At 33.9% G+C, this 12,569-nt stretch overlaps 1 protein-coding gene across 1 annotated transcript; it reads right to left on the bottom strand.

The window, feature by feature from the left end:
- Positions 1-2,886: 2,886 nt before the first annotated feature.
- CNEP1R1 (CTD nuclear envelope phosphatase 1 regulatory subunit 1) lies at positions 2,887-12,317 on the bottom strand. The gene is given in 7 exon segments (XM_031954456.1): positions 2,887-3,446; positions 4,240-4,294; positions 4,413-4,522; positions 6,033-6,106; positions 10,284-10,355; positions 12,124-12,196; positions 12,198-12,317. Coding segments are annotated over 7 exon segments (531 nt in total). The 5' UTR covers positions 12,303-12,317; the 3' UTR covers positions 2,887-3,404.
- Between the last annotated feature and the right edge of the window lie 252 nt (positions 12,318-12,569).

Raw genomic sequence — 12,569 nt, 5'->3', positions numbered from 1 at the left:
TGCCAGGTGATCTTCAGAATTTTTTTATGATAATTCAAATAGAAGTGATTCAGTTTCCTGGCATTGGTGCTGGTATACTGTCCAGGTGTCATAGGCACACAATGAGCTCAGCACATGGCTCTGTAGACCTTCAATTTGGTATTAGTCTAATCCTTCTCCTCTCCCACACTTTTCTTCAGAGCCTCCCAAACACTGAACTAGTTCTGGTAAAGCAGGTGTCAAAATCATTATCAATGTGGATATCGCTGGAAAGCATACTGCCAAGGTAAGTGAACTTATCCACAGTGTTCAAAACTTCATCATTTGCTGAAACTGATAGTTCCACATCTGGTGTGGTGCTGGTTGATAGAATGCCTATATTTTATTGATATTATTAGAGCAACATTAGCACAAGCTGCAGAGAATTAATATTTTGTTGCATCTCAGCTTCAGAAGTTGCATTGAGCATATTATCATCTGCAACAAAATATCATGCACCAATTACTCCCTCACTTTAGTGTCAGCTTGTAGTCTTTTCAAGTTAAAGAATTTACATGAGTGTGGTAGCTGACTTTGATGCCATGTTTGTCTTCATTGGAGGCATTTGACAACATGGTCTTCAGTAAACTCCTAAATGCCCTCCTTGATGCCCTCAGTAGCAGGTGACACTGACTGGTCTTCTCATGAGTTTTTCTAATATTAATTTCTTCTTGTTCTTTTCCTGTCTGGCTCCTTTTTCTCATCCTTTGTTCAATCAGACATGTCATGCTTATTATGAGTGCATTCCCTGCCTGTGACCTGAACCCTTTATCTAATTTGTTAACTTTATCAGCTCTGATGCATTCAGTCATAATCTCTAGGCAGATTCTCAGATGTAAATATCCATCTCACTTCTAAATTCCAGTCCCACATTATCAACTGCCTATTGAAAATTTCAACTTAGATATCTTAATTCAACATATCCAAAATTGAACTAGTAATTTTTCCCTCAAAATATCCTTCCTCTGAATCTTCCAATTAATTTCAAGGATATCAACATTCTTCCAGAAACCCAGCTTAACAACTTTTATGTCAATTCTACCCTTTCCCCCCACGTATCTAATAAACTGCCAAATCTTGTGACTTTCCCACCCCCAATAGTTGAGGCTCTCATTATCTGGATTAATGTTAAAGACTTTTATTTGGTTCCTAACTGCAACCATTTCAATCCATTCTACACATCTACCAAAATGATTTTCCTAAACCACAGGTTTGATGTCGCCCCCTACTCAACAAATTCCATTGACTTCTGATTACCTCTAGTGTCAAACTTAACTGGTACTTAAATCTCTTCACAAGCTAGACCCTTCCTCCCTTTTCAAGCTTTGTATACTTTATTCTACTCCACATATTTGCCCATCCAGCCACTCTAAGCGACTTCCCATTCCATACACTTCATCTCCTGCATTTGTCCCTTTGCCCTGGTTGTGCCATCACTGAACTCCTTTCTCCCTTGGAACCAGGAAGATGTGGGCTGAAAGCACATATACACATTTCCTCCCTCATTAGAAGCTCTTTCAAGGAGCTCCTTAAGGACAGGGATTATTTTATTTTTGTTTTTTTATTCTGAGAATTTAGCACAGCATATTAAGCACTTATTAAATTCTGGTTCTCTGATGGGTATAGGTCAAAGAGTAATGAATAGGGTTCTTGAGATTATGCTTAGAATCCCAACTATGTGAATTTGGGTTCATTACTTAAAAGTGTTTGGGACTTAGTTCCCTCATATGTAAATTGATGGTTTTAAATTAAATAATCTAAAAGTTCCCATCTAACCCTAACATTCTATACATTTTAAAAATAATCTATACAAAAATAGGAGAATAATAAATTCCAATTTTCCTTATTAAGAGCAAATTTAAGATTAAAAATGAGAATAACTTGGTTTATTAGCCACAGAGTTCAAATAAAATATGTAACTAATAAATGCTCTGACAAACTGTTTTCATATTTCAAAGTCTATTCATAGATCTGTAATACAAGGAAAACCCAACAGAATATTCATTTACATATATATAAAGTGTTTAATTTTTATGCACATATTTACCTATAATATTTACAGAAAATAAAACAATATAGAAACATGAGAATAGACAACATCCTCTCAGACTTCTTAGGAGCTGAGGGTTTTATTGCTGTAGTTCAATCAAAGAATAACATTTTATACACATGAAAGCTGGGAGATTAATTTTAAACTGAATGGCAGCCTTATTAAAGCATTTTTTAAAAAATTAAATTGTTGCTGTAATTTCAGGTATTTTGTTAATTGAAATTAAAAAGATGCTTATGAAAGAATTAAAATCTTTTCAAAACCTTCTCATAATTACAAATAAAAAGGCACCTCCAGAATGTTAAAATATTTATAACAATCCCAGTAGTTTAATTTTATGGGCTATTATAGTACATGTGGCTATTCTGCATACATGGTATGTCATTAACACTTACTCTCTAAGTAGTGAGAATTGTAGACTATTTTGTGGCACTGTTAACATATTACCTTTTCAGATGGGGGAATATGATCATAAATTACACATCTGCAATACTAGTGTAATGTTATGACTACCACAGCATAAAATCCAATTATCTAAAATACAACTACTGAATTCCCAAACACTACATAATTTGTAACTGAATTTTCATATTCAGAAACCTGTGAAGTGTTCTTATGAGTACTTTAAAAACATATTTATAAAGTATACTTTACAATAAATGAAAATATTGAACCTGTAAGTAAAACCACAATAGTGGCTGAAATTCTGTGTACAGTTTAGCAAAAAATGTATCTCAAAATATCTGTAATTTCTTACAACATAATGGAGATGAGTTTTTCTTCAACCTAAGTTCATTTTGATGGGCTTTTTAATCTACTTTCCTACAATACCATTTAAAGAATAAGTTGGGAGAACAAATGATACAGCCATATGTGGTAACTATTAATAAAAAAGCTGTGGGAATGGCAAGTAGGTGTTCCTTAAATACTGGTGCAGGAGAACAAAGGTCCATACAACATGTTTTCTCTTTGCTTAACATTGGCATTGATTTGCTATTTACAGTAGTTTGCAAAAATACATTATAAAAACTGAATGAGGTTCTGTCTCTAAGCTTTAACTTAGTAACCAAGACACATACTTCATCTGCAATTACTCTTGCAAAATATGAAGTACTAAAGTGACACTAATACTGAAATATAGGTAATCAAAAGGTACCAAAAGCACTGATAACATGAGAAATCATCAAGACAGTCTGGATTAATATTGCACACTTCTTGTCAGTTGTTGCTAAGACTTTCATATAAATAACTGTAAAAGGAATCCTGTATGGCTTTTCACTGCATCACTTATTTGAAGAAAGGCTGTTTCAGGTCCCATGATAATGTATAGAGATCGTCATTGAACATGAGGCCTAGGTTTCAAAATAAGCTTTCCTGTCTGGGGAAAAAAAAAAGAAAGTAACTATACATATTAAAAAAAAATTCCAATATCTTTAGTTATTCATGACCTAGAAATAAATTTTGCTTTCAATCACTTTTTTTTTTTTTTTTTAAAGAATGGCTTTTCTTTTTGATGACTAACTGAAAATCAATGATCCATTAAATGAAATCAATAATTGTTGTAAATAGTGAGTAATATTTTATGATCAAAACTATGTAAGAAATTTTTCAGAACACAAGCTATACATTTGACCTAAAATTCTACCACACTGGAAATAGGAGTTTTGAATATCTGAAGATATATAGATATTTTGCAGAGTGATTCAGTTCACAATAAATTATCACAGAGGCAATATTTTAAAAGAAACAAAATAAACATACTTGTACTCCTAGAATTTGCTTATAAACCTTTTTTTCCCTTTCCCATTACATAGAAATAAAATTAATGCTAAGCAATAAAATAAACAGCTGCTGAATAGCTGTTATATACTATCCCAAATATGAATCCCAAGATGAAGTTGCTGTCAATTATATTTTAAAATTCTTTTGAACCTGAATTTGAGATAATTTTGTTTATGTGTCAAATCCAAAGGACTCATGATGAAACACATTATCTACCTCGAGGGAGAGAAATAATAAACTCTTAAGTTAACTTCTTAAGACTGAAGCATTTTTTTTAAACTTTGTTTTTCTGGCTTCCCCCCCTTCCCCCAAAATGGCTAATATGGAAATATGTTTTGCATGAAAAAAAATTATTTCACATATGACATTCAAGTAAAAAAATTACTTACATCATCACAAGACATATTATATTCTGCTAACACAGTTCGACATCGGGCTGCTATACTGCATATACGTAGTCAAAGGAAAATAGCATTACTTAGAGAAAATTAAAAAAACAATGTCAAGCAGAAGTATTTTAATAGTGATTCCAGAATAAAACTCAGCCACGTTTAAAGGATACATTGATGGTGCTACCACTCTCTTGTGTATTCCAGCAAAGAACAACCCTATTAGAGTGATACAGCTGATTGTGAAAAATGGATGATTCCATAAAGATGTAAAGAAGGATACCTATATCAAAAAAGCTTTAATTATTTTCAAAATCACATTGTTATTGTTTAAACTATACTCTTGCCTATATATATTCCTTTTAATCCTTTTATCTTCTAAGCTAACAAAGTTAGCTTTAATTAACAAAGTTAACTAAAATAATCCTAGTTTCCTTTATTGTTATGTTTCTAAAGATTTAGTGAAGCATTCAAAATGTGTCACCATTTTATCCCTATCATTTACTACGACACCAAAATCAGTGTAATCACTAAACCCATTTAATTAGTATTTAAAAACACTTATATTTATCTAGTGCTAAATAAAAGGGCAAAATATGGAGCCTACCTTACAAGAGCTTAAAATTTATATGGTAAGAGTAAACTAACAAGAAACAAATTGGGCAAGCAATATAATACTATATATAAGTAAGTGCTAAATCATGTCACATAACTGTGATGTAGTAATTCAGAGAAGAGGGAAATCGATAATGTGAACTGGATTCAGTGAAGAGGTAGATTTTGTGTGGGAACTGAAAAACAGATTGTGGTTAGATGATTACAAAAGCCATTTCAATATAAAGACATAGAATCATAAATTTTGAACTTGAAGGGATTTTAATCCAACTTTCTCATTCATAGATGAAGAACTGAGTCCCTAAAATATTAAGTGTCTTGCCCAGGTTACATAGGTTTCAAGTAACAGAGCTGGGATTTCTGAACCCAGATCCTTTGATTCCATACCTAGCACTGTGTATCTAATACGTTAATGAGATTTTGAGGGATTAGCCTTACTAGAGAAGATGGTTCATATGAAAGAATGGTAGAAAGCGATATTATTGCTAGATGTACCAAGGGTTTCTGTTAATACAAAGGCCCAGTTCTAATTGTCTAGAAGCTTCCCTTTTTAATGTCTCTATCCCAAATGTCATAATTAGTAACGCTACATATTAAGTAAACTCTTAGATTATATAAGGTTCTAGAATTTCAATTATGAAAAAATATGACTATCACTAAATTTTCCTTTTATATTGCTTAAAAAGTTAGATACAACATATATTGTATTTGACTTATACTTAAACATATTTAACATGTATTGATCAATCTGCCACCTGGGGAAGGGGGTGGAGGGAAGAAAGGGAAAAGTTGGAACAAAAGGTTTTGCAACTGTCAATGCTGAAAATTAGCCATGCATAGATCTTGTAAATTAAAAGCTATTAAAAAAAAAGTTAGATACATCTTCCATAGATGGCCTTTTTAAGAGGGAAAAAACAGATTTTTTTAAAATTGTGAAAATAAAAACTCGTGAGGAAGCTGCTATAATGAACAACAAATAAAACACTGTCACTAAACTTGCAGGTTCTAAGTTCTGAGCAAAAAGTTTTATATCATGCAAAAGCATAGATAAAAATACCATAATTTGTTTGTCCTTGTAAAAATTGCTACCAAATAGTTTGCTTTTGGTAAATGAATAAAAAAGAGTAAGTTTCATTAGTGTTATGCATTTTTCTTTAAAAAATCCAAATTAATTCTACCTTTTGTGTCTCTGGATCTATCAACCAATTCCAGGCACCAGTAGCTGTACAGACAGACACCACTATAAGAATCACTGATAAAAAATAAAAACTAAATTAGTAAACAAATAAACTTATGAAATACCAGTTATAGCAATGCCTATTAAAATGAGAGTTGTAGTAAATAGTACTGAATGCATTAGACAAGGAAAGAGTAACCTAAATTCTAACTTGTGATATCATATAGCCTTGAAAAACTCAACCTCCCACTGTGAACTTCTAATATTCAAGTGAGGGCACAGAGGCACCATTCTGGGAAAAAAAAAAAAAAAATCACTTAACAATGACATGAAAACATATATTGAATCCGGAAATAAAACAAAACTATCCAACCTGAGAGTTCCTCAAGAACTACCTTTAAAAGATTTTTCCTTCTTAATAAATACAGATGAATTGGTTAAAAACAAAAAGTCAACTAAAGATCAGCATTTTCTTCAAGTAACTTAGTGGATATAAAGAATATAAATTATAGTTAGGAAAAAAAAATTATACTTCGGTGAAAGCAAGATTCTCAGAGTTAAGTATGCCTATTCTGGAAATCCTAAAAAATCGAAATAACAATTCTACCATAATAAAAATTTCACATTTTTTTTTTAATTAAGGAAAATACATTAGAGAGAGAATATATAACTATTTATTCTATTTTAAAAGACACATTCAGACTTTAAAAAAGAATGAAATCAAGCTTATATTATCAGAATATGAAACAAAACTCATAATTATATAGTTTTGGGGGGCTATATTATATTTGGGGGACAAATTAAAAATTAATTTATCTATTTTAGAGATGTGATCATTTTAAATTAATTCCAGAGGATATGAAAAAATTTTCTAAATCTGTAATATACATTTATATAGTTCTTTCTAACTTTTCAAAATGTTTTTATACATATCTTATTTCAGTAGCACTTTAATATAAGTGATATTTATAACTAATTGTGAACAATGTATAATTTTGAATTTTCAAAGATAAAAAATTATGTTTATTTTGCTATCCTTAAGAAAACATACTGAATTAAGTTTTAAAAGATTTTTCTTTAATAGTTAAAACAAAATGAATTTTCAGGTTAAACTTGTTAGCCAATTAACCAAAATGTTCAAAAACAAAATAATCTTTCCTTTTCCTCCTCTTTTCTTTTCTTTTCTTTTCTTTTCTTTTCTTTCTTTCTTTCTTTCTTTCTTTCTTTCTTTCTTTCTTTCTTTCTTTCTTTCTTTCTTTCTTTCTTTCTTTCTTTCTTTCTTTCTTTCTTTCTCTCTCTCTCTCTCTCTCTCTCTCTTTCTTTCTTTTTAACTATATGGTATTAGTCAGTACATATATAGAGCTATTCTAACAGTGTCTCATAAAACATACACTAAAATCTTGGTCACCAGGCTTGTTTTGTTTGTTTTTTTGTTTGTTTCTGCTGAGGCATTTGGGGTTAAGTGACTTGCCCAGAGTCACACAGCTAGGAAATATTAAGTGTCTGAGGACAGATTTGAACTCAAGTCCTTCTGACTTCAGGGCTGGTGCTCTATTCATTGTATCACTTAGCTGCCCCTACCAATTTTGTTTTTTTCTTTAAAGGAGTAGTCAGATACATGAACCGTGCTAAATGAACAGAACCAAGAAAATAGAGTACATAACAACAAGATTATATGTTGATCAAGTGTGATGTATTTGGCTCTTCTCAAATGTGGTGATTCAGGGCAATTATAGACTTGTGATGGGAAGAGTCGTCTCTTCAGCATCCAGAGAGAACTATGGAGACTGAATGAATGTGATTAAAGCATAATATTTTCACTTTTTTTTTTAAAACTATTTGTTTGCTTGGTTTTTTTCTCTTTAGATCTGATGTTTCTTGCATAGAATGATGAATATAGAAATATGTTTAGAAGAATTGCCCATGTTTATTGCTTGCCGTCTAGGGGAGGGCAGCAGAAAGAAAAAATTTGGAACACAAGGTTTTGTAAAGATGAATGTTGAAAACTATCTTTGCGTGTATTTTGAAAAATAAAAAGCTATTAATTTTAAAAAATAGTTATGACCAAGTTCTCTCAATATTCAACAAAACTGATTTGAAAGCAAACATTTTAAAAAGGAGAAAGGTTGAGAAATGACAAAACTATAAATCCATTAAAAATGCTCTAATTTCATAGATATATTTACTAGTGTGGGGAAAATCATGCGTTCATATGCAATTATATGTATATAATTTGGTATTTGGCAATTACTGACTTCTGAGGTGTAATGCAGGAGCTATTCATTAATTCATTTAAAAAATATTCATTATGTCCCTACTATGTTCAAAATATTAAGCATCTCCTGTGACAGATATTAAGATGCAAGTTTAGTTAAGAAATCCTCATGGAGCTCATGCCACCATGGAACTTACAATCTAGTAGTTGGATAAGGCTATAAGGAAAATTATTAACAGTTTTTGATAAACAAGACCCATCTCAAAGCAAAGTGTTATAGTTGGCTTTGGGTTCAGTTTTTAAAAGGTAGTAATTCAAAAGGTGATGAAAAGCAGGGAAGACATTCTAGAAATAGGAAATAGCATGAATAAAGTCATAGATGGGATAGAATACAGGGCATGTTCAGGGGAGACAGAATTTTGGTCTGTTTAGTGCCTCATAGACATTAAGACAAAATGGCATAAGATTGTAGAGATTCTCGAATGGCAGGCAAAGTAGAATGAAGCCACTGAAAATTGTTGGTCTTTTATGTTAATGACCAGATTGGAGGGGGAGGGGAAGAAGGGAAAAGAAAAGACTGGCAAAAGGAGAGATTAAAAAGGTAGGAGAAACAAGAGAGACAAGTATCTTGAAAGGAACCAGAAAATATCCAATGGGGTGGAGATGTCTGATGTCAGAAACTCCAGGTCAAAAGATCATGAGAATGGGAGGGTCACTGGATATGTTAGTTAAATTTCATTACTGGTAACCTCTGAGAGAACTGTTTCAGTACCACATCTGGGAAAGAAGGCTGATTGCAGGCAAGGGGTTAAAAGGTAATATTATATTAGAACATAAGTTCATTAAGAGTTGGGACTATTTTACTCTTTATGTAACCTCAATGTCTTGCAGATAATAGGTGTTTAATAAATACTTATTGATTGATTAAAGGGAACGAGAATAAATTAAATAATGAGGTCATGGAGGTACATGTAGACAAGTTTTTAAAAGTTTAGCAAGAAATTAAAGAGGGATGATATTATAGCTGGACTTTTTTTAAAGATTATAATGATTTAAACATTATCTAGTATCAAAGTAGAGAATGAAACATTATCTAGTATCAAAGTAGAGAATGAAGATGCATGAGAAGTATTAATTGCTGGAGCAAAGTCTCAAAGAAGTGGGATGGTATGGGATCAAGGGTCTTTTGAATAGTGATAACCTTTTCTCTTGTGACTACAGTAAAGCTTGGGGGTGATGATGTTACATCTGTGAAGAATAGAAGAGAGTTAAAAGAGCTCATGTTGAATGATTCTTCATAAAGGAAGAAGCTAGGTCACATTAGGAAGAGGAGAAAAATGTTTAATTACTATGAGAAATGAAGTTAATAAGGATTAGAAAGCATTAACAATCTAAGAAACTGTGGCTATTAATTATTCAGAACACGTATAGAACAGACTAAATGTTGTCATTTGTCTGTTATCACATTTAAAAAAAATCTTTATGATTTTTTTCTAATGAAAATGAGAAAAGATTTGTATTTTATCTTTTAAAATGCAATAATGGGCAGCTAGATGGCATAGTGGATAAAGCACCAGCCCTGGAGCCTGGAGAATCCAAGTTCAAATTCAGCCTCAGACACTTAACACTTACTAGTTGTATGACTGAGCAAGTCACTTAACCCCAATTGCCTCAAAAACAAACTAAACTGTCATAATTATAGTACTATGTATTATAAAGACCATTTACTTTCCACTTCATGGTCTCTACAATATTTCTTCTAATTAAAACTTTTATTATTACTAATAATTTAGGAAACTGTGCGTAGCCTAAAATACCATAAGTTTGGGACATTTTTATTACAATTATTTTAAATCAATTTTAAAATATTATAAATGTAAAATGTAAAACATATAAATGTAAACAAAGATACAAACAACCTGAACAGTTGATTTTAACAGAAAAGTCAAAATAGTATCTTGCAAAATATGTAATTTCTACATAAAATTTGTAACAAAGTAAATTACTCCTCTTCTCTTAAAAAAACAATTAACTTACTTCTCCAACGTCCTGTAGCAGGTTGTAAACAAGAAATATATTCAGTAAGTCTTCTCTCAAAAGCCTTGAGATCTAAGGCAAAAACATTTAAGAATACTATTGGTATTATTGATACTGGTTTTATCTATTAAGTTAACGTATACTTATTACAAGATGTTTACATTCAGTCAAGTTACATGTTCATTATCTTAACTCTAAGCATTAATTAGAAGTATTTCTTATTTCTATTTAACATATTGAGAAAACTGAGGCATCTGACTTAGTGAAAAGCTGTATATATATTAAATATATGCTAATATTGTTGTATTGAGAGTTGAACATTCAGCTGAGTTCTCTCTACTACAGACTGAAAAGAAAAAACTAATCTTTCATTTCTTTTTAACTCATGGAGTACTGGAAACTAAACATAATTCAAAATTAAACATGTTATCGAATAACATATGGGGTTTTAACTTTACCTTTATGACACTGTTTGGTTTTACAAACATATAAACAGACTTAACAGTTGTTTATAATTGATTTGAGAGACATTTCCCCTTCAATGAAAGTCACATAACCTTAAGCAAGTTGGAAGGGGGCTTTCAAATTAAACTTCATAGCATTAATAGCTATACAATTTTTAAAAAATGACTAATTAAAAGCCCTCCCATAAAGTGAATTCAGACCTTGAATTATTTACAAAGAGCTATTCCTTCAACTCAAGAGAGTATGACTTTGGAACCAATTAAGATCTGGGGTCAAGTCCGGCCTCAGACACATTCTAGGGGTGTTAAGCAAGTTAATGAATCTTCCAATGACCCAGACAACTTTCCAGACTATAAATTAGTCAGAGTTGTAGATGTGCATCTGGGGGTGGAATTTCCATACAAAGCTTTCCCTATAGACTCCTCCCCCATCCCTGTATAGTCTTCTACTAATAAAATATAAAAACTGGGGCAGGTAAGTGGTGCGGTGGATAGATAGAGCTGCGACCCTGGAATAGGGGACTACTGTGTAACCCCAAGCAAATCACATCCCCCACGGCCTCAAAAAAATATAGAGATCTATCTTTGCATCTACATACATACACACACACACACACACACACACCCACCCCTGAAATTACGTACAACCACCTAAGACAGTTGTTCTTTTACACTTAAAAAGACGCTTTGGAGAGAATACTCTCTAAATCTCGAGTCTAGGATCTGAATTTACTTAAGGCTGGTGACTAAGTTCAAATAGGAGAGACTGAAGTGCTTTCTTACCACGATTAGTATCCGAAACCATGGCGAAGCAAAACTAAGAGTTGTTTATTGCTCTCAACTTGAGGAAATTGATATACACACAACCCACGACGCCAATCAAGCCAGCCTGACAGTCAGTCCTGAGCCCTTCTCCGGAACCGAGGGGCTGGGCCGGGGCAGTCCTAGGGGCTCCTGGGAGCACTGGGAGGCTTCCTCGCAGGACGTGAGTCCCGCCTCCCCCAACCCCGGTGGCGGCTCCTCGGGCCTGAGCTTCCTGGGCACCCTGGGGGTGGGGTCTCAGCTTCCCACCTCCCCCCCTCCGATTTCCTCGGTTCGCGAAGGAGAGCAGCTTCCGACTGGGCGGAGGTGGGCAGACACGAGCGTGCCGGCGTCCCTACCTTCCGCTTGCTCCAGCGAGTTCATGTCTGGCGGCAGCTCCAGTCACTGCCGCTGCACCGTCCGCATCCCGACCCCGGCCTCAGCCCCGCGGCGCCCCGCAACCCCTCAAGACAGCCTCGGTCCCAACCGTCCCTCACCCCCTACTCCGAGCCCGGCTGCCCCTCGCCTACACCCAACTCTCTCATTGGGCCCCAGGACCGTACCCCCAAACTAACCTGATTTCCCATTGGCTAGGGAGAACGCTCGCCGCTGTGCCATTTTAGGATTGGGCTCCTCCCCCTCACCCCGAAGTGAGCGAGTGTCTCCAGCAGAAGGACCTGTTCCTGCTCTGGTCTGGCTCCTCCCGCTGCACCGGTGCGGAATTGCATCCTGTCAAATGTCTTCCTATCACCATCTGGGGAAATCTACTTTTCGCCCAGCCGCTGGAAATGAGCACCTTCCTAAACTTTGCTTTCGGCCTGGTTGTTTGTTTTTCGTTTCCCTTTTTTCTAGATGGCATTTTCCCAGGCACCGAGGTACAGAACATAAAAAATTTGTACTGTTATTGCTCCTCTAGGATAAAATACAAATTACTCTAATTTTTCCAAGTCTTTCCCAAACTGTTCCCAATCAATCTTTCCAAACTCACACTTTGCAGTTTAGCTAAAGAGGCCTTCTGATA

Source organism: Sarcophilus harrisii, chromosome 2 (assembly GCF_902635505.1).
Source record: "Sarcophilus harrisii chromosome 2, mSarHar1.11, whole genome shotgun sequence".
Taxonomy (NCBI): domain Eukaryota; kingdom Metazoa; phylum Chordata; class Mammalia; order Dasyuromorphia; family Dasyuridae; genus Sarcophilus; species Sarcophilus harrisii.
The sequence above is the reverse complement of the archived record's forward strand: the minus strand, read 5'-3'. Positions and strand labels throughout refer to the sequence as shown.